Source organism: Podarcis muralis, chromosome 3 (genome assembly GCF_964188315.1).
Source record: "Podarcis muralis chromosome 3, rPodMur119.hap1.1, whole genome shotgun sequence".
Taxonomy (NCBI): Eukaryota; Metazoa; Chordata; class Lepidosauria; order Squamata; family Lacertidae; genus Podarcis; species Podarcis muralis.
In genome coordinates, this window is record NC_135657.1 from 33,944,895 (window position 1) to 33,967,602 (window position 22,708).

General features: G+C 44.7%; 1 protein-coding gene across 1 annotated transcript in view; it reads right to left on the minus strand.

Moving 5' to 3' along the window:
• The window catches only part of TOGARAM2 (TOG array regulator of axonemal microtubules 2), a 77,422-nt gene that overhangs the window by 8,706 nt on the left and 46,008 nt on the right, over positions 1-22,708 (minus strand). Inside the window, exons 9-18 of the mRNA XM_028724458.2 lie at positions 19,057-19,213; positions 16,450-16,614; positions 14,849-14,990; positions 12,611-12,716; positions 8,539-8,774; positions 7,732-7,890; positions 6,887-7,004; positions 5,355-5,458; positions 3,624-3,822; positions 1,912-2,128 (exon numbers count right to left, since the gene is read on the minus strand). Of these exons, the coding sequence (XP_028580291.2) occupies positions 1,912-2,128; positions 3,624-3,822; positions 5,355-5,458; positions 6,887-7,004; positions 7,732-7,890; positions 8,539-8,774; positions 12,611-12,716; positions 14,849-14,990; positions 16,450-16,614; positions 19,057-19,213 (1,603 nt within the window). The remainder of the gene's footprint in view (positions 1-1,911; positions 2,129-3,623; positions 3,823-5,354; positions 5,459-6,886; positions 7,005-7,731; positions 7,891-8,538; positions 8,775-12,610; positions 12,717-14,848; positions 14,991-16,449; positions 16,615-19,056; positions 19,214-22,708) is intronic.

Here is a 22,708-nt window from a genome sequence, read left to right on the forward strand (position 1 = left end):
ATCCAACATGCTTTGGAAAGGACTTCCAGGATATGGCAACTTACAATCTGAGCACATGCAGAGCATTCACAAGACTGGTTCAACATGCTGAAAGCCACCAGAAATGCAAATCCATGTTTAGCAGGCTAACATGAAGAACTGCTGTGATGGAAAATGCTGCTGAGACCCAAGCTACGTGTCTCAAGTGTTTCCCATTGGTTTGTTCTAACCTTCTAAACCCATCCCACGCTCCTAGCCCATAGTTCTCCTTGATTCTACCTTTCAAACATGCTCACTGGTCCAGGTCAAAGTCTCCTAACTATGTAAGCCTATACATGTTTGCTCAGAAGTAAGTTACATAGTGTTCCATACTTTGCTTCTGTCCTGGCTTTAGTCCTGCCTTCTAATAAGCATGTTCAGGACTCTTTTCGGGCTGTATCTCTCCACATGCTGCAGAATGAGATGTGATTGTGGGGGCAGAATGTTCAGGTTCAGACTGCAGGTGTGAAACATCACATTTCTTAATATCCTCCAACATATTTCCTGCGAGTAGAAAACCAGCATGGCAGGACAAGAACCTCTTCCCTTGGTGTCCTAAATTTCTACATGCATGGAAATTTTTATACACTGAACAATGAAAAATGTGGATCCACACCTGAAATCTGAAATTATAGCATTTACTCTTCCATCTTAGACACAGTTGTAATGCATATGTTGGTCCAGCCTTCAACGTAAAGCTAATTTTATTTGAAATCAATATTTTCTGAACACCCTAGTACCAAGAGCAATACACAAATGTATCTGCTCCTACTGAGTACAGTGTACCTCGGGTTACATACGCTTCAGGTTACATACGCTTCAAGTTACAGACTCCACTAACCCAGAAATAGTGCTTCAGGTTAAGAACTTTGCTTCAGGATGAGAACAGAAATCGTGCTCTGGCGGTGCGGCAGCAGCAGGAGGCCCCATTAGCTAAAGTGGTGCTTCAGGTTAAGAACAGTTTCAGGTTAAGAACGGACCTCCGGAACGAATTAAGTACTTAACCTGAGGTACCACTGTACAGATCACCCAGGACAAGTCACTTTAATCACACTGTACAAGCTTTTAATGAGGCGTTATTCCCTGACAGCAGCACAACATTTTCCCCTAGTGACCCTCACTGAAAGGTCATCTCTCATTTCAGCTCCAAGTCTGCCGTCATTCCACATGCATAACATTTCTTTTCTTGTAAGAATTTAGCACAGGGGAAAGGTGGCAGATTTACAGCTCCAGAAACAGGTTTACTCTGTGTTGAGAAAAGTAGAACCAAAGTAGCACAGTTTAAAAAAATACAAAAATCAGCACATCTCTCCATAAGCAGTAAACAAACAAAAGGGCTAAAATATTAAACTTAAGCTGTCATAAATGATGTCAGTTTTCTTTCATTAGAGTTGCTCTGTGAGTTTGTTACTATATTTTTTTCTCTTCAGAAGGGGAATGCTTGTGGGAGTAGGATTTTCTGCATCAGATGCCAAAGGAACATGGCTGGCCATGGGTACAATGTATCCTGAAAGGGGGCAGCACACAGAATTCCATTTCTTCCTCAGGCAGCAAAATATATTGAGCCAACTCTGGGTAAGGCAGATGAAGAAAAGGGGGGGGAAACCCAAAAACCAAATTAGGCTGTAGCCATGAGGTCAGCTTATAGACTCAGATATCAAGTTACACAATTTGGATTCTGAGATAAACAAGCAATGGCTGCTCCTCGTCTTAGATAATTTTTAAAACACTTAAAAACTATTTTAAAATGTTTCATTTTAGCTTTAGAAGTGTCTTCTCTACAAGCAGCTTCAAAAGAGAGCCTTCTATGGAGGCAAATGGGTTCCAGCCTTGATCTCTGGTGGGAAGCAATATAAAGGTGTGATAGAAAGGTAAACATAAATTAATAAATACCTAGATGAATAATCATTTTGTCCAGCACTTTCACTGCAGCGTTGTAGATCCCAGAATTCTTTGAGTTTAGGTTGTCAGTGACTACAGTCACCACAGACACCAGGACTGGATTTAAACCATCTCTGAGGATTGGGATCATGGAAGCAACTGACTCTAATGCATACTGATTCACTTTCTTGTTCGAGTCCTGAAGTCTCGGAGTAAAAGCATCAAAGATCTGTTAACACAAAAAAGAACAAGTAAATCCTACTGTAAATAGCATACTGCGCTGTTAGCACAGAAAAGTGGAGAAACAGAGTCAGTTACAAGTCTACATATGGAAGCAAAACATTTCAATATAGTGTCTTCACAGCCATCAGAACCTCTTTTTGTACGTACTACCATTTCTCATAGTGGAGAGATAGCTCCTAACAAACCAAACTAAAAAAACTGGGGATAATTTTGGTTTGAGATAGGGTGATATCCTTGTCTAATTTACTGCGTTATGTTGAGGAAGTTTTACAAAAGTTAGCTCTATGATGGTGAAGGAATAATCAAGCCAGGATCAGCAACATGTAGTTAAGGGAGGGCATTGATTGATTGATTGATTGATTGATTGATTGATTGATTGATTGATTCTTTGGGTTATTAATAGGGTGTGGTACTCTATAGCTGCCTCCTTGCCCTCTTGAATGTAACCAGTTTTGTTTTGTTTTTAACTCCTCTATACAACCTGTAAACAAACACTATGTTCCTGGAAACCAAGATCTCTTCTTTCCACAGTTTACAGAGAGATGGAGGCCAAGAAGCAGCAACTGCTACGAAGGTTCTTCAGAAACAGCAGCACATTGAACATTGCCCTTACATAAGGGCAAAATATATGTTATATTAGCTATGTAGTTGTGCATTTAAGCGCTAGCAATCCACACTGGGATCTTAGCAAGGGGCTGTAACTCAAAATGGAATATTAGCATGGCAAAACCTATTTGGTTTTTTGCAACTTTCTGACTAGTTGCAGGACCTTAGCCAGACCTAGCAGAGTAAACGCAGAATCCACAGAAGCAATTGGCGACTTGGCTGCAAACAGGATAGACGAAGCAGGAACCAGGAACTTGTAGTTAGGTGTTTATTATATACAGTGGACTATTTACAGGAACAGAATACGGATCTTTAGCTAGCTCTCTCATACACGACTCACAACTCCTACACTGACACACAGAACTCTGAACACTGAACTCCAGAACTAACACATTCCAATTAGTAGGCCATTAATTATCACTCCCTTGAGAGAGCTTGACTAATCAGGGAGCAGTCTTTATGTCTCTGTTATCACCAGGCAGACTTACTCCTTCACATGACCTTCTGGCTGTCTGCCAAACCTTAATTGCCTCTGTGTGAGTAGCTGCACGTACACAGCTTCCCAACAGGGGGGAGGCTCAGAAACTTTACTCCCCACTGTAACCATAATCCATTTGGATCTCTTTTATTGTACTTACAGGTACAGAGCCCCCAAATCTGGATCACAACCACAGTAGGGCCAAGGATTAAACCTCCTTCCCCCATTACACTACCAATCTGTGCTTAAAGGCACAGCCATGTATCTCACATAATACATAGTTCGCCCATCAGTTAAACTGAGTAGGGAATCAGGATTAAGATGGCCCAACCTAATCTCAGCGAATGGGTCACCTGTATTAAGGCTACTGGCACCCAAATGTATGGCATCCAAGTACCTGTATGATATTTGAGGACACAAGCTGGGGGTTGTTCTTGCAGTGCTCCATTAGCAACGCCACTCCCTCCATTCGCATCTGGAATTCCTTCGCCACCAGCATCTTGTTCAGCTCCTTGAGCTGCTCCATCATTTCGATGCTGCGAAGCGACGAGCGGCGAGCCACCGACTGCGGGATGCTTAGGACATCTGGGACAGAGCTGGCATTGAGAACCAAAGGTTTATTCATTGTGTTATGCATTCATAGTACTTAAATGACAGCACTCAATTACATTGCCCAATTACATTGCTCTCATGACTAGGAGTGGGGGAATTGTCTGTTTCTGTTTCTCATTTTTTTCAATCATAGCTTCTGTTCTTCCACGTTTCCACATCAGTTTGTGGTTGTTCAAAAAAAAATCCTCATGAAAATTCATACATGTCTTAGTGTGAATTTGTCCTAATACACACACTGTTATATGCAGTTTTGCCTGCTATATATTTTTGTACACAATTTTCATAATTTAATGGCTTTTTGTATGTTATTTTCTTGAATATATGTATGTTATACACACTTTAGTATCTGCATTTTTGGTACACATTACTCAGTTGGAGAACTGTCCTGCAAAACATTAATAACTGCATACGCTGAAAGACAGCTGTGTTTCAGTTCTTCAGTTGTTTTGGGAAGGGCCAATTGAGCAGGTTCACCTTTGTATGCAAGCTGAAATGAATTTTTCCTCCATCCCTAACTCAGCACCAACACAATTTTTGAAATTCAAAACATATAATGCACCGAAGCAAAAGTTTTAATTTACTGAACCCACATACTTAATTCACTTTGGCTGTAAAGTTATCGGATGTGCCAAAGTGGAAGATGACTGGCAAAAAAATCATAGAATCATAGAATCATAGAGTTGGAAGAGACCACAAGGGCCATCGAGTCCAACCCCCTGCCAAGCAGGAAACACCATCGGAGCACTCCTGACATATGGTTGTCAAGCCTCTGCTTAAAGACCTCCAAAGAAAGAGACTCCACCACACTCCTTGGCAGCAAATTCCACTGTCGAACAGCTCTTACTGTCAGGAAGATCTTCCTAATGTTTAGGTGGGATCTTCTTTCTTGTAGTTTGGATCCATTGCTCCGTGTCCGCTTCTCTGGAGCAGCAGAAAACAACCTTTCTCCCTCCTCTATATGACATCCTTTTATATATTTGAACATGGCTATCATATCATCCCTTAACCTCCTCTTCTCCAGGCTAAACATGCCCAGCTCCCTTAGCCGTTCCTCATAAGGCATCATTTCCAGGCCTTTGACCATTTTGGTTGCCCTCCTCTGGACACGTTCCAGTTTGTCAGTGTCCTTCTTGAACTGTGGTGCCCAGAACTGGACACAGTACTCCAGGTGAGGTCTGACCAGAGCAGAATACAGTGGCACTATTACTTCCCTTGATCTAGATGCTATACTCCTAAATGGAAGCGGGGAAAGTGAAAGAAGGCTGAGGTGGAGGAAATCAGGAAGGTCCTGTCTAAGGTATAGAGAGCAAGGAGCTAGGATTCATGGGGATGGACAGCACATGCTTCTGGTAATTTCATTCAGTAACACAATCAAGGGCCTTTTCAGCAGACATTTTTATTGAATGAAGGAAACCACAATGGATCCCACGAAAACATATCATGCTAAAAGATAGCAAAAAGAAAAACAGCTCTGAGCATGCAGAGTAGTTTAGTAGAGCCAAGGGGTGCTCCATACCTTTCCTCTGAAGGCAGGCTGTCCAGTGAGGTTGTCAGACTGCTGCTCTTCGACCCTCTGTGGCTTTTGGCAGAAGGAGCTTGAGAAGATTGGTCTTCTAATCCCTGCATAGAGAAATGCATAGGCCAGGAGTGGTTAAGCTTTCTTGAGTCAAAGGCCACACTGGCCTCCAAGCACTACAGTCCAGTGGTTGGTGTGGCCCCAGTGGCTGTTTCTGGCCCCGCTCTCTTATTCAAGCACACAGGCACACACACACCCTCCAGAGGGCCAGTGTGGTGTAGTGGTGTGGCCCCAGTGGCTGTTTCTGGCCCCGCTCTCTTATTCAAACACACAGGCACACACACACCCTCCAGAGGGCCAGTGTGGTGTAGTGGTTAAGAGCGGTGGACTCGTAATCTGGGGAACCGGGTTCGCGTCCCCGCTCCTCCACATGCAGCTGCTGGGTGACCTTGGGCCAGTCACAGTTCTCTGAAGTCTCTCAGCCCCACTCACCTCACAGAGTGTTTGTTGTGGGGGAGGAAGGGAAAGGAGAATGTTAGCCGCTTTGAGACTCCTGAAGGGGAGTGATAAAGCGGGATATCAAATCCAAACTCTTCTTCTTCTCCATAGAAAGGAGCTGGATTGGGAGGCTTATAGCCCCCTCTGCACTCGATCAAACTGAAGACTTGGGAGGGAGCAATCCACACTGTGCCTGCTTTAAATATGCTTTCGTTTCACTATGGCTGCCATCAAAATCAGGGGTGCTTGGGAAGTTGTGTGACCCCTGATATAGGCATTTTAACAAAGAGTGAAATTACACATAGACAAGTTGCAGTATTTTCAAACTTCTCCTGTAACATTTGAAGAGGAGATGTATGGGCACAAACATATGCTTAAGATCCTAAGAAAATCTTTGTTGGATCATGCCAATGGCCTATCTATTCCAGCATCGTGTTTTCTCACAGCGGCCAATCGGATGCCTGTGGGAAGCCTGCAGGCAGGATGTGAGTGCACAGGGGTGGCCTGAGACATTTCAGCACTGGAGGCAAAACACCCCCTGCCACCCCCACAGTGGAGAGGGGCATGAGGTTCAGAGAAGGCTTCGTCAAGCCTTGCCAGCCCACCAGACTACAGTAGGGAGGGGAGCTTTAGAAAGCACTTCTCTTGAAGGAGAATCAGTTTCCAAAGCTTCCTTCCCGCCCAGTAGCAAAGCTGGGTGGTGGGATGCCTCCCCTCTTGCCAACTTGGTAAGAAAAGAGGCATTCTGCAGAGCTTTGCTGCTGGTCCTAACAAGTCTGAGAGATTTCATATGTCTTGCTCTGAACATGATTGAGCTTGGATCCAGCCCTTAATTTTTATTTACCAAAGGATGAAATATATTTGATCTTCTGATTCCACTTTCAGCGCAAATATTTCTTATAAAGAGATTTTATTAAAGCTTTTTCATAATACAGTAAGATAAAAAAATAATAATCTAAATAAAAACAAAAACAGAGAAAGAGGAAATAAAACACCAAATCTTCCCAACACATTCTGTGCCCCTCCATACTCACTTTCTGCTTAATTGCAGCCATGACATCACGCAAGTCATGTGACGGTAGACACTGCTTCAAATACCCATCAAATTTTGAATGGGACATAAGGATGTTCAGCATCTTCCGGCCATAAAATCTAGCACAGGGAGGTAAAAGTTAATTAAGAACATTTGATGGCAAAATTGTGACTCTGTTTCAGAAAGTGGCATTGGTCTGGTTCAGGGTGGTCCAACCTCTCAGGCCAAGTGGGCCACGATAGTACTTCGATACAGAACCCGTGAGCCACACACTGAATTAAATTTCCACATTGTAAATCAAAGTGTTCACAATATAGTTACTATTATTTAACACACACAATTAATATAATTAAATACACAATTAATGAGTAAAATATAAATGTCTACAAAAGACAAATCACAAAATAATTCAGAAAAATAGAACCACCACAGATTCTGAAGGAAGTATACCATAATTCAAGACAGCAAGAACGCTTTTCATTGCCAGCACTCATTCATAATAAAAATGAATGTATGTATCAATGTGCTCTAGCGATGAGAGTATTGGACTAGAGCAGACCTGGGAGATCAGGGTTCAGATTCTTTTTGCAAACCTCTTTGGGGTAGCTGTTGTTGTTGGTTTTGTTTTTTAGTTTTTGTTTTTACAATCGAGTGGCATATGAATTTCATGAAATGAATGAATAAATAAACCACTCCCGCCCTACCTGGCCATTGGCCATGCTAGCTGGGACTGATTGGAATGGAAGGCCAAAACATTTGGAGGGCAATATGTTGAGAAAGGCTGGTCCATCTCAGCTTGCAATGAAATGCATTCAAAGACTCTCAGCTGTTTGGCTGGCAGTTTACCTTGTGTCTTGATTGCAGTCTTGAGCAAGTTTGACCAGTGTCTGCACCAGAAGCTCTGTACTCTCCCGGTTGCCCGAGAGCAGTTTCTCTGCCCCAATCTGCTCCACGATGGTCAGCAAGTGTTCAGCCGCACATTTCCGGATGAGGGGGTTACGGTGGCTGCAAACACAGTGGTCCTAAGAATGAGACCTCTTCTTTTCTTATACTGCAAAGTGAAAAAAAGAGCTGGGCGCCTGGCAGCTACCCCAGCTTGCCTCAGCCAAAATACCCCAACCCAGCTAGTTCTGACCCTAACTGGCAAACTGGCTTGCATGGGTGGGAAACCCGAATGTGACACTTGGCTTAACTTCATGCAGGCAGAAAAGGAGGACGGGAGCAGGAAAGTGGAAAGGGGGCAGCTGAAACAGATGGAGTGGTAGAAGGAGGGGGAGCAGCCCTCTGTAAGCCATCAGTTCAGATCTCTGGCGAGAGTGTTTTGCCTCAGCTCTGGCAAACCATAAGCAAGGAAGAAGATGGAGAGGGGGAGGGGGAGGGAGAGCGCATGGGGTGACCACACACATTTTGGACTCCAGCCCCGCCCATCATTGTCATGCATCCCCTGAAAGTTTACCCCCCAGGGACATGATCCTGGTGCCTTATTATCCAGTGTGATTGCAGCCCTACTCTACTTCAAAAGAACAAGTCATGGGTAAGAAGAAGAGGTGCGAGGGCCTAGAAAAAAAAATCTAGGAAAATTGGAGGGAAGGAAATTGGTCCGGATATAACTGAGGAAGTACAAGAATGCAGAGGAAAAGGCCCTTCACGTACTTCACTCCATTGGCCATGAGGGCAGCCATCGCTCGTGAGGGAGTCACATTCTGCGCCATGACATCCAAGCATTGATCAGCTGCTTTCTGGATGAATTCACTAGAATCGCCTGCCTTCTGGAGAAGGACCCGAGAAATCTCTTCAACCTCTTGGTCCATATGCTTCTTCATGGCCTTGAAGAGGTCAGCTAGGGTCCCAATAGCAAACCGAGATACTTTCGACCGGAGGTTGCTAACCTGGCAATGGAAACATTACAAGCTGAAACGTTTGCGCATTCATGTGATCCTGTTTGCTGCTGCAAATGCTGACATACCAACCAAAGGCAGGACAATTTATTTGTAATTTTCCACAAAATGCCACACTTCTTATCGAAGTGTGGATAATAAACCAGGATGTGCCAATCAAGTTGAGTCACTCGCAGTGTACATCTGCATTGCCTTCCTATCATGAATAGGAGAAACATGGAATTATTTCAGTTTTGATAATGGCCCCATCTGAATGGGCACCACGACCTGCAGATCTAACTTAAGGAAGGAGAGTACTAAATCAGGAGCTCCTAACCATCATTTAAAACATATGCATGCATCAATGCTTAATATAAATAAAATAATATAAATAGTTGCTCACTGGTTTGAGCAATTAACGAACCTTTTGCTGCTGTGCTCCACATGAGAGACAACAACAAAAAATCATTATTTGTACCCCACCCATCTGACTGGGTTGCCCCAGCCACTCTGGGCAGCTTTCCTCACTTTTACACACAAAATACTTAACAGGAGCTGAATGTCCTAACAGATGGGGGGTGAGCTGCCAATGCCTGAAAAGAGATGTAAATATTTATCAGTCCTAATTTCTTATATTACTTTTTAAAACTATGAACCGAAAAAAGGGGGGATTTCTGGAAGAGAAGTAAGCCATCCATTTTTCTTTCTGTGTATAAACAGACACCCTGCCGTCAACACTTTGCTTGTGTTTCGCAAAGTGGGAGGGTTTGAATCCCACAGAACTGAATCCCACATTCAGATAATTAAAGTTTGAAGATGCTCCAACCTTCCCATTAACAGGGAATCAAGTCTACATCCATGATAATTTCAGAGAGAAGCCAGAGACCACAAATTACACAAATGGCCAGCCATTATTTGCTGCAGATGACAGAAGGCTTAATGGCCTTGCCAACTTTGCTATGTTAACAGCCCAGTCGGCTGATCAAACAATGAGCAAGTGTAGAAATGGCCCCTGTGGCTTCTTTTACCTCCTGCTTTTTATTAGAAGGGTTTAAAATGAGAACAATAAAAACCTCTCCATTAAGCGATCAAATAAACAGCAAAGCTGTTAAGAGCGGCCGTTGGGTAAATAAGCTCCCTAGAATCCAAGAATTGGCTGCCTCACAGAGTCCAGCACATAACGTATTTGGGTTTGGGGAAATGTAGGTAGCTCGGATCAGCTTTTGCTCTCCCTTTTTCTGGGTGGAAATAGAGGAAGCATTTCAGACAAAGAGATGCAGTTGATAGAAGAGACAGAATCCACATGGTTGGACTTGCAGGTTCTTCTGTGAGACATGCTGAATTTGGGATTCAGCAACTAAGTACAAAATGCATGTACATCAGGTCAGATACGAAAGCTACATAATATGACTAAACTGTATCTTTGAACCCACCTCCGATATACATCAGAAAGGCCCTAGTCCTTTCCTAATCACTGCTTTAAGTGAAGTATACACATTTGGGTCCTCAGTAACTGACATGCTTCACGGGTATTTGCGTACAAGAACCCAAATACATTTCTCTTTCTTCTTCATTCCTTTATTTTAGACAGATATTTGCCACTTACATTTATACATAAAATATATTTATTATTGTCAGAGCTGCCCCAGGTCCCAGCTCACAAAGGACCAACGCCAGTTCGTTGTTATATAAAACAGTCTTTATTGAAGCACAGTTTCGCTTTCACAGCCGCGGCGCGCAGCTCTACGTCTCAAACTCTAGACCGCCGAAGCTCCATCTAAATCTCCTCCCCCCAGACACCAGTTTAAGACTCTAGCCTTGCTCCACCTCTTCCTCTGCTCTCTTCTCCTCTGGGCCCGCCTGTCCGCTGGGGTCTCGCCTCTCCTAGACTCTTCTGACGCTGAGTCTCCTGAGTCCTCCCCCTCCCTCCGGCGGGCTTTAGGACCTGGTTCCCCATCCGGGTTTCCTGCTGTGCCGCGCGCCTGTACATTCGAACTTGGCGCGCGCGCCCAGCCGGCCACCTTCCTCCTGACCATTACACTGCTCCTGTCACTGCTTCCCCCTTCGGGGAGGCTAGCTGCACCTGACTCTCCCTCACTCTGCGATGGAGGCGTGGCCACGCCTGACTCATCCTCTCTCCCTGCTGGAGGAGAAGCTGGCCCTGATACATGTGACTCTTCCCCCTCACTACGCTCTGGTGGAGGAGCTGGTCCTGCTCTCCCGCTGCTGCTTTGGGGGTCCCCGCTGGCCCCTTGCTTCTGGTGTGTCCCCCCTGGGACCCCCCTTGCCCTGGCCATCGGCGCCCCCCTCTGGGAATCTTCTGATTTGCTGGAGAGACTCATGGAATCTCTCGGGCCACTTTCATACTCCCCTACGCTGCCCTCAGATTCTTCCCCTTCACTCTCCATTTCCTCTCTCCCCTGTGCCTCTGCTCCTGAGCCCCTGACAATTATATAAAACCATGGCAGAATCCAAGATGCAGAGGCCATAGCTCAGGAATGAGGAAACTTTTTCAGCCCAAGGCTGCATTCCCTTCTGAAAAACTTTCCAAGGGCCTCATGACGGTAGTGTGAGGGGCCAGAGGCAAAAGTACTTGAAGCAATGGATGTAAAATTTACCTTTGTACAACAGGAGGGTAGTTTCTGCATACACATCTCTATATTCTCCATCCAGACACACAAGAGGCATTATCAGTGCATTGCTCATGTATACAAGTTTCTCAGAAGGTCCACATGATGCCTGTCCTCTTCAAAAGGCCACCCCATATATTTCCTCCATTTACCATATTTTTCCCTCTATAAGACACACTTTTCCCCTCCTAAAAAGTAAGGGGAAATGTGTGTGCGTCTTATGGAGCGAATGTAGGCTGCGCAGCTATCTCTGAAGCCAGGAGAGCAAGAGGGATCGGTGCGCACCGATCCCTCTTGCTCTCCTGGCTTCAGAGATAGCCACGTAAAGACTCTTGAGCACAGCCGGAGTGCTCCTGCCTCTTTGCTCAAGAAGCTCTGCATTGCTTTCTTGTTTTCCTCCTCTAAAAACTGGGTGCGTCTTATAGAGGGAAAAATATGGAAATTCAGATTTGCTGTTTCGATGGTTTTGCTTTTTTGTTTTTACTTATTGGATTTTCCATTGAAACAGTAAATTATATGGGAAAATAATATGGGACAGTGTTTTGATAAGGATGGCGTTTTCTGGACAAAACTTGCATGTCTCAGCAGCACTGAACAGATAATAGAAAGCCATGGGGAAGCACCCCTACAGAAGTATGGTGCAGGGTGGACAGAAAAAAAGCCTCTGAAGATTGCTAACTACAGGTTGCGTTATCTGGCTTTCACTCTAGACATCCAGAGAAACTTAGTAAAAAAATTTTTAAGTGACCTTCTAGATCACGATAGCTATTAAGCATCCGAGGATGGCTTCTAAAGTGACTCAGTGGGCCAGGCTCCCAGTGGACAGGAAAGTGGGACCTCAGCTCTTCCGTGGATACTAACTCAACCTTTATTCTTTCACTCCATTGCCATTCTCCTTGCTAAAATAGAGTAAAAAGTCACTGAGAGCTTAAGTTTCAGAAGCAGACAGCTTTGTGGAAAGTGAGTAAATGCATGCAAATTTAATTAACTTGCATGGATTTATTTTGTGCTGAATGCCCCCTCCCCCGCGCAGGTTATACACAGCTTATTAATTGCTTATTTTTCCAGTAGAGATAAGGAGCATATTGGGCAGCAATAGGTATAGACAGGTATAAAAGCTGCTCAGAGACCCATTGGCTAAATAAAAACAGATTGGAAAGTGTCAGGTAAGCCACAAGAGAAGATAGATTGGACATATGTTAAATGCACATTTCCCACCTCCTTTGTGGCTGCCAAGGAAACATCATGAAGTCTACACTGGAGAACTTCTGAATGGCAGGTAGCCAAGCATCGGATGCTGAAGAGTCCTTTCTCCTTCAGATGCCTGAGAGGCAATTATCAGAAAGATGGAGGGAGAGAAGAGAAGGGAAATTATTGGTCTCGCCTGGCATTTTGCAGAAACAGGATTTCTCACTGCAGTAAAAGAGTCTGAAAATGAGATGTGTCACAGAAGCCACACATTGGGAATACAGAAAAGCAAAGATGCTGAATTTTAACAGAAGCTCTTATACACTATGGTTTTAAAACTACTATTGGGGGAAAATACATTCCACTGTGTGCTAGACAGAATCTCCTATGAATTAAGCTGAATAAAAGAGTGTGATTGATTTACTAGTTCCACATCATAGGCTCCATCCTTGGAAAGGGCTGAAACCTGCATGGCAAGTTTTTCTCTTGCGAGGCTCAAGAGGTGAAGCTTGTGGAGTCCCCCCCCCCCTCTTTTTTTAAGGCCAATAATCCCTCACAACTCTGCCTTTCTGAATTAACAGCACCATCTGCAGGTGATCTGGCGACAAAAATGAGCACCGGTGACAAATTCCAGAGCAACAGCTGCCAGAAAGGTAGATGTGTTTGTACTCTTAGCAACAAGAAACAATATCATGGCACCTTAAAGACTAACAGATGGATTATAGCATAAGCTTTGTGGACGACGGCTCACATCATGAGACGTGTGAATTGTTGCCACTGGTTGGCAGATATATCCAATGAAAAAGAAAAAAAATCATGTTAACTGTGAGGTCCAGCGGCAACGAAGACTGAATCTTCCACATCTTTTTGAAAGCACAGCTTTTATAGTTCCATAGAAAACTAATGGTGTGTGTTAGGAAAGGCTTTTTATCAAGTTGTATATTTTAAAAAGTAGGATTATCTATGGGAATAACACATTTCAAATTAAATGTGGTAACATTGTGCAACTCGCTGGCATTATTACAATGTCTGGGGGTGTTAAGCAGGGTCATGGCCAGCGCTACTATTAGACAAAGTGGGGAAGCCACCTGAGGTAACTGATTTGGGGTGTCACAAAATGGCAGCTAATTGTTATTTAATTATTATTAGATACTTACTGCCTGCAAGTAGGAGAGGTGCTTTGGGGAGCTTCTTCCTCAGGTGCCAATATACCTTACCTGGCCTTGTGCTTAATGTGTATGAGGTGGGAATACTAGTGCTACTCTGCCTCAGGCAGCAACATCTCTTGGACCTGCCTTGGGCAAGATTGTATTCTTGCCCCCTTGGTGTTTATTTTGTATCTAAATGAACTTGACAATGCCCTTAACGCCACTCTCCAAAACTTGACAGCAGAGGCAATTGAGTCTTACTTTATTGGCTAATGATGTGGTCTTATTATCGTATTCCAGACTCAAGTCTTAAAAGGCTTTTTGGTCATGTTTTCTAAGTCCTGTACTCTAAATTGTACTGTACAGATAAATCAGGGGAAATTACAGTTAGCTGTCTCTGAAAAAGGTTTATTCAGTGGAAGTGGCTGCTTGGCAGCCAAATTCTAATCAAGAGCTAAACGCTGGCATTGCTCTTGTCTCACACATAGATTTCATGCTGTCGAGAAAGCCACTCAAAGCAGGACAACTCCACAGGGGTGTCAGCTATAAGAAGCTCGTGGGACAGTATTTGACTGAACAGTTCCACAACTGCAAGGACTTTCAGCTGCCCAATTGGATTTCCCTGCCCTCTCCTCTCCCCATATGTCCCCTGCAAGACCCGTAGATCAGCTCCCAAGGATTGGGGAAGACCCTGGAACAGGGTTAGGGGCAGCACAAGGAGGACAGAGAAGTTCCAGCTACACCTCGTTTCCCTAGCAGAGCTTTTTAGCTGGACACTGTCCATGGAGTTGAATTCAGGGTGTGGGGCTTAATGGGGCTGGGTGAAAAAATAGGAAGGGAGGCCCAAGTTGGGCTGCCTTGACATTGCCCACAACCTTTTGAAACAATCTCACCATTTTCCTAAACTGGGCTTGTGAAAGTCCACCATCAATTTGGTATCCTCTGTGGGTTTGTGGGAGGGAAGGAATGAGACAAAAACAGATGGAGTGTGTGCTGTCTGGAAACCAGAGGAAGTGAGTTTGAATCTCACTTTATACTGTAGCCTTCATGCAGCCACAAGGCCACTCGCCTAACTTTATGGCATGAGGCACAGGGGGAAGGTAGTTTTCTCTTTCCTTACCAATCGTTGCTATTGAGCCACTTCAGAGCATCGACCAGCCCCTGCTCTGGGTAAGACAAGGGTCTTATTTCTAAGGCATCTCTATTTACGAGGTCCTCTTCCCATTCCGGAGAACCCTGGAGGTTTGCTGGCAGGGAGTTAGCTGTAAGTATGAAGCAACAACAGCCAGGCATATAAATGCAATTAACACTGGCAGTCAGGAAATTACAATTAACGCTACAAATAAGTTGTTGTTATAAGGAGTCATATTTCATTTTACTGTTCCCATGGAGTTGTAGATGCATATCTGAATTGCATTCCATTGAAAGGACTGCAGTGAGAACAGACCATTTTCACCGAAGTGTGTATTGGGCTGAACATCCCATTTACTCCGAGTCCCATGAGTGGCTTCTCTGGTGGGGGCAGAGGTGCACCAGGCAGTGGAAACCCACTCTGCACCATCCCACCTTTGCACTATGTCCTATTGGTGACATCTGCCTGATCTGCAACACTGAAGAGGCATCTCACATTTGGGCTTGTTGTTCGCCTAACAATTATACCACACAATACCGTATCTTTTTTTAGAGAGGTATAACTTTCCAGGAGGACCCACTGAAGTGCCGACATGGCATTAATATCAAATCATCCTGGCAGCCTGCTTTGACTGCAAAATCTAAACCATTCCACAAGACAAGGTGATACAGCGGCAGGCCGAAGCAAAACAATAATAATCACTATAAAGCTTTCTATGGACAGAGGAGAATGCTGAGTCATATGCTATTTGCACAGGGACCTTGAAAGGGCAGGAGAAGCAGGGAGAACTCCAGAGGTAAATAAATAGAGGGTAGTTATTTCTTTAGTACCAGATGACTCAGTAGAAGATGGTCCACTGTACAAAACAGTCCACTGTACAAAGGCAAATTTTGCATTCACTTTGGCCCTGCTGAAGACTCTCTTGTGGCCTTTGGAAGGTAGCCCAGAAGCAAATGTGGCCCTCGTGCTGAAAGAATTTCTCTGGCCATGCCTTACACGCTCCCAAAAGGAAATGGCCACAAACAATGAGGGGGTGCAAATAGAGAAGTGGCTGCAATCAACCTGTTGGCTTTTTGTAGTAGTGTAATAGATAGGGAGTTCCTAAGGCAACCTGTCAGTTTTCCATATTTGCAACATGAACCAATGCATGTTGGTTCAGCAACAGGGAATGTTTTATAATTTTGCACCTCATTTTATCGTCCACGGTTGGAATCTTACACACCAAGTTCTTCTGAGCTACCCAAGAAGTTTCAAGGCATGATCCTCCACAAGCGGGCCAGTCCTGTATTTGTTGTTTGTGATTTATTTATTCTGTTTTATGTAATATTGGGGGAAAACTCAATACAACATTCATTTTTTAAAAAAATGTTTCAAAAAAAGATGATCTGGAAAATGCCAGTGAAAGGAAAAAGTGATATTGCCAGCTTGGCTGAGATTATAATACTTGAAGCAAGAAGTTTCTTTTCCCATTTATTTTTCCAGTATGCACTGTGGTTATGGGGAAGCCCTTGCTTGTGCCTCATACTTCTATCCAGCGCTGTTGACGACCATCAAAGCTGCATTTGTTGCTAGCCTGTTTTGTGCCTCACCTGAAGCATGCCTGAGGAAGCTGCTGTCGTGGTTGATGACGGGGATGCTGGGCAGAGAGGGCCTGTTCACCCGTTTCTTCAGGGACGTCCCAACAGGAGCTCTGCAGGGATTGCTCAGACTGAGGCCAACAGGGGTGGTTCCGTTGCTTTTAAGTGGCCCGGAACCTGCAGAAAGTAATTCAGGGAAGTCAGCAGAGAGTGAAGGGAACTAGCAGCTGAAAAAACATAGGGCCAGTTCCAGGTTTGAGAGGCGCCTAGGCAAAATGTGTACTCAGGTGGGTCACCTTCTCTGGTGGTGGACCCCTGGTGGGCTTACCTGGTAGCAGTATGAACAGCAGCATGACTCCAAGCAAATCCTGAGAGGCTGGAGCCCACTGTTTAAACTTCATTCCCCTGAAAGCCTGGGCAGGGGAGGCTACAATTGGTTTCCACCAGCAAGTAAGTACTTTTTTAGTCTTTCAGGCTTTTGGAGTTAACTATCATAATCTGAGGCCCTTCTTTGTGTGCCTCCCCAACAAGAGGTCACATGGCCTCCTGCTGTGGCTCTGTTTTTTGTTAACTGAGTGTTTTTAACATTTGTATATATTATTTGCTCATAGTATTTTTATGTATTTCTGTAAACCACAACACATCACTTGATGGGGATTATGTTTCTTCTAAGAAGGAGGGCACTCCACAAGTTTGGAACAGAAATAATAATTTCAATGCATTGCTTGAAACCGCCTTGGAATCATATTGACATGGTGAAGTGTGCTCTGCGAATTTGGAGAAGTAATAATAGTAATAGTAATTGTATTTATGACCCACCTTTTTCTCCAAGGAGCTCAAGTACTAATAGAAGTAGTAGCAGTAATAGTACAAGGACCCCTGGACTGTTAAGTCCAGTCAAAGGTGGCTATGGGGTTGGGGCACTCATCTCGCTTTCAGGCCAAGGGAGCATGTGTTTGTCCACAGACAGCTTTCCGGGCCATGTGGCCAACATGCCTAAACTGCTTCTGGTGCAATGGAATATGGGACGGAAGCCAGAGTGCACGGAAATGCCGTTTACCTTTCCGCCACAGTAGCACCTATTTATCAACTTGCACAGGCGTGCTTTCAAACTGCTAGGTTGGCAGGAGCTGGGACAGAGTGATGGGAGCTCACCCCATCATGGGGATTCGAACCACCAACCTTCTGATCAGCAAGCCCAAGAGGCTCAGTGGTTTAGACCACAGCACCACCCGTGTCCCTACACCTGCAATAGTAGTAATAGTAGGCACTATGGGACTTTGAACGATATGCAAGAAAAGCCCCACCACATACACCCAGCTCTCTGGGGCTGACATTCCTCCATCCCCCAGCCACAGCAAAGAGCAAGAGCAAGTGACCTTGCACCAGAGCCTTGTTCCGGCAGAGTGCTGACTCTGCCACTTTCTCTGCTGCTGCTGCAGACCTTTGTGGAGTTTATACTGCAGCACAATCACTGCATGTCAGTTGCAATCAGATCACTTAGGGAGCTCTGCCATAAACCTTCCTCCTCCCCCATCTTAAATATGCACTCCTATTGTAACAGCTTGGATATTTCATCTGAAAAGCATCACATCTCAAGGGTGTGGAGGGTGTTTAAATCAGGGAGATTCTTACTGTATGGCTAAGTGCTTCCTGCGCATGAAAATTTCCTCCTGGCTATAGTTTATTTAATAAAATTATAAATTTTGGTGAAGAGCATCTGCGTTGCTTGACTGTAGTTGCTGCAGGTATACTGAAATATGGGTGCGTTTCATAGTGATGAGAATAGATCTCCATTCAACATGGTCCAGGAACTAGAATATTATTACAGGCTACCTTCTTAGACAGTCTCTCCATTGCTAGGGTAGCTCCCTTTTTAAGCGTACTTTTTGTGAAGTGCAGTGAAATTGTTGATGAAATACACTGTATAAGTGTCAAAGTCACAGATTGTTCAGCATTATAAGTGCATTATCCCAATATTGTTCATGTCTACCAAAGTACACAAGGACACATCTCACCTTTTCCCTAAGAAAAGGGTCATGTTCAATGAAGACAACGGGGTTGTGGGAGCATTTCAGAGTTCACCCGGTGCTGCAGCATTGGCCCAGTTCTCACATAGGAGGTGAGGAGGCAAGTCTGTATGTAGGTAGACTATATCACTGCAGGCTGCAGTGGAAGACAGAGGAGGCTCACATGACTGCCACTCTATACACCAGGGATGGAGAAAATAGACACTCCAGAGTCAAACGCCCATCAACCCTGGCCATCCCAGTCAGGGGTTCTGGGAGATGTCTTCCAATAACATCTAGACAGCCACACTTCCCTGGGAATAAGCCCCACTGAACTCAGTGGGACTTACTCCCGAGCAGACATGTGAATGCTCCTCCATAACCTCCACTCACAAAGGGGGCCTCTGGGATGTTAGCTTTTCAGGCAGCTGTCATAGACAGGGGAAGGTAGCAACCCTGTAGGTCACTTTTTCTTCTTCTCCTGACTTACACAGTGTGCATCTGATCTCTGCAAGGTGCGTTAAATGAAGGCAAATGAAATTCAGGGTGATGCAAAATGCATACGAAATCTGCATAACGAGCTCCTTTTATTTCTCAAGTCGCCACATACCTTCACGAGCAGTTTTCTGTAGATGCTCTTCAAACTTTGTCAGCCTTTCCTTCTCTCTCTCTCTTTCCTTTTCTCTTTCTTTGCACAAAATCTCTATCTCCTTTAACTGCTTCTGGCGCAGTTTCTCCTGAGCCGACTTTGATATGGTCACGTGGATCTGGACACAACGAAAGCAAAACGCAGTGCCATGAAAAATAAGGGACACGTGTGTTGTTCTACATTAGGGATGGAAGAGGACTCTATTTTAAACGTATCTATACATGGAATTTGGTGCTTTCAACCTGATCAAGCTTTGACCACAAAGGACCACCTCTTACACTGAGCATTTGCTTATGTCTGAGCTGCTTGCACATTATCTTTTTCTTTTCCTTTTTCTAAAAAGCCTGTGTATTTATACACAAAATTATATTTAAATTTATAAACAAAAATATGTATATATTGTATATATAACATTCATAAAAAAGTCAAGCCTCATGCAGTACTGGATTTTTGCTGTATTATGGTATAAGTATTCTTACTTGTTTCTCGATACGAAATATCAGTAGTTGAATTTATCTGTTTATGTGTTGGTTCCCTTAGGAAACCTGGACTGTATACACATATAAACATTCATGTAATATTATATTTATAATAATGTGTATAATATGTGAGCGTTGTTTGTATTATTTAGTGGAGCTAGTAAAAAAACCCCTCACTTCTGATCAAGATCAAGGAGCAAGACAGGAGTCAGGAAAAAATATTGCACAGATAAGCTCAACACCAAGAATTTCATAAAATTCCATCCCTACTCTACACACATGAGGAATCGCTTGGCGTAATGTGATTCCACAAACCCAAACAGAACTCATCCATTTTCTTGAAACCTTATTTATTAGAAAGTAAGATAAATAGGGACGCGGGTGGCGCTGTGGGTAAAAGCCTCAGCGCCTAGGGCTTGCCGATCGAAAGGTCGGCGGTTCGAATCCCCGCGATGGGGTGCGCTCCCATTGTTCGGTCCCAGCGCCTGCCAACCTAGCAGTTCGAAAGCACCCCCGGGTGCAAGTAGATAAATAGGGACCGCTTACTAGCGGGAAGGTAAACAGCGTTTCCGTGTGCGGCTCTGGCTCGCCAGAGCAGCGATGTCACGCTGGCCACGTGACCCGGAAGTGTCTCCGGACAGCGCTGGCCCCCGGCCTCTTGAGTGAGATGGGCGCACAACCCTAGAGTCTGGCAAGACTGGCCCGTACGGGCAGGGGTACCTTTACCTTTACCTTTAAGATAAATATTTCATCAAAATGGAGGATGTGCTAGTTTTCTTGTTTTTTCTTCAGTGTAGCTACTTAAATTGAGTACATAGAATAGAATAGAATAGAATAGATTCTTTATTGTCATTACACAAGTGCAACATTGCACAAGTGCAACGAAATTGGATGCCATCCCTTAAAAACAACAAAAGCAAAACAACAACAACAACCAAACAAACCACATTCCAGCCACACCCACACCAACACCCATCAAACTCCCAGGTCACACTATCGAGTTACAGCATTCAAAAAGGCCACAGCTCTTGGATAGAAACTGTTTTTCAGTCTATTTGTCCTTGACTTGATGTTTCTATATCTCCTGCCAGAAGGCAGTAGTGCAAACAGACTGTGTCCCGGGTGAGATGAATCCTGCAGGATGTTGTTTGCTTTCCTAAGACAACGGGAACCGTACAGTTCTTCCAAAGATGGGAGAGGATGACCAATAATCCTTTGGGCTGTGGTTATGACCTTCTGGAGCACCTTCCTCTCCCTAGCTGTACAACTGGAGAACCAAGCACAAATACAGTATGTAAGAATGCTCTCTATGGAGCCTCGGTAGAAGGACACCAGCAGTCTCTCACTCAGATTGTTCTTCTTCAAAAGTCTGAGGAAATAAATTCTCTGCTGGGCCTTCTTCACCAGAGCAGTGGTATTTGCGCTCCAAGTCATGCCCTGATCGATAGTTACTCCCCAAAACCTGAATTCCGCCACCCTCTCCACCCGTTCCCCGTTGATATACAAGGGCTGAATGTCCGCCTTTTTTTCCCTGTAATCCACCACCAATTCCTTGGTCTTAGCCGTATTAAGAGCCAGATTGTTCTCTCCACACCAAACACAGAGCCGCTCCACCTCGTCCCGATAGGCGGACTCATCCCCTCCTGAAATGAGCCCTACCACCGTAGTGTCATCAGCAAACTTGATGATTTTGTTGCTGGAATAGATGGCTGTACAGTCATACGTATAGAGAGCATAGAGCAGGGGACTCAACACACAACCCTGTGGTGAGCCGGTGTTAAGGCTAAGGGCTGTGGACATATGTGACCCTACTCTAACCCTCTGAGAACGTTCTGACAAAAAATCCAAAACCCAGAGACAGGTGGAGTTGGAGAGTCCAATCGCCTCTAGCTTGGACACCAGTCTATGGGGGAGGATAGTGTTAAAAGCAGAGCTAAAATCCACAAACAGCAGCCTCACATAACTCCCCGGCTGCTCCAGATGGGACAGAGCAGCATGGAGAGTGGTGATGATAGCGTCTTCTGTGGATCTATTTGCCCTGTATGCAAACTGGTAGTTGTCAAAAGTTGATGGAAGACAGGAAATAATGTGACGGCGCACCAGTTTCTCAAAACACTTCATGATGATTGGAGTCAGTGCAACTGGTCTGTAGTCATTCAAACTACTGATTGTGGATTTTTTAGGCAGAGGGACAATAGTTGACGACTTCAGGCAGGGTGGGACAATAGACTGGTGTAAGGACTTATTGAAGATCTTAGTAAAGACCCTCGCCAGCTGATCCGCACAGCCCTTCAACACCTTTCCAGTGATGCCATCAGGTCCAGCCGCCTTCCTCGGATTCGCCATCCTCAATACCTGTCTCACCTCATGCTCCTCTACCGTGAATGAGGGGCCCCTATGGGCTGGTGGCTGTAATACCGGCGTCTCAGGTGGCTCCCTCTCGAAGCGAGCAAAGAAGAGGTTAAGCTCCTCCGCCAGCAAAGGGTCACCGTCGACAGCACCAAGGTTAGGTTTGTAGTTGGTAATATGCTGAATCCCCTGCCACATCTGTCTTGTGTTGTTGCTCCTTAAATTATCCTCAATCCTCAGCCTATAATCCAATTTTGCCCGTCGAATACCCCTCTTCAAGTTTGCTCTTGCCACACTGTAAAGCTGCACCTCGCCTGACCTGAAAGCCCTGTTCCTTTCCCGCAACAGGCACTGGACCTCTCTATTCATCCAGGGTTTCTGATTGGGGTAAAACCGGATGGATTTATTTACTGTGACAGTGTCTGTGCAGTGATTGATATAGCACAGAACTGCCGCCGTGTGTTCCTCCAGGTCTGTACGATCGAAAATATCCCAATTGGTTCTCTCAAAACAGTCCTGCAGCTGGTGAATAGCACCTTCAGGCCAGATTTTAACAGATTTTAATATTGTGGGAGCCCGTTTCCTGAGTGGGATATATGCTGGTACCAGGAACAGAGACATATGGTCGGACTGGCCCAAGTGTGGCAGCTGTAAAGCCCTATAGCCATGATTTACATTCGAATAAACTTTATCCAGTGTCTTGTCCCCTCTTGTGGGACATTTCACATGCTGATAGAGCGTTGGGAGCACTGTTTTAAGTTCAACATGGTTGAAGTCTCCCGCAA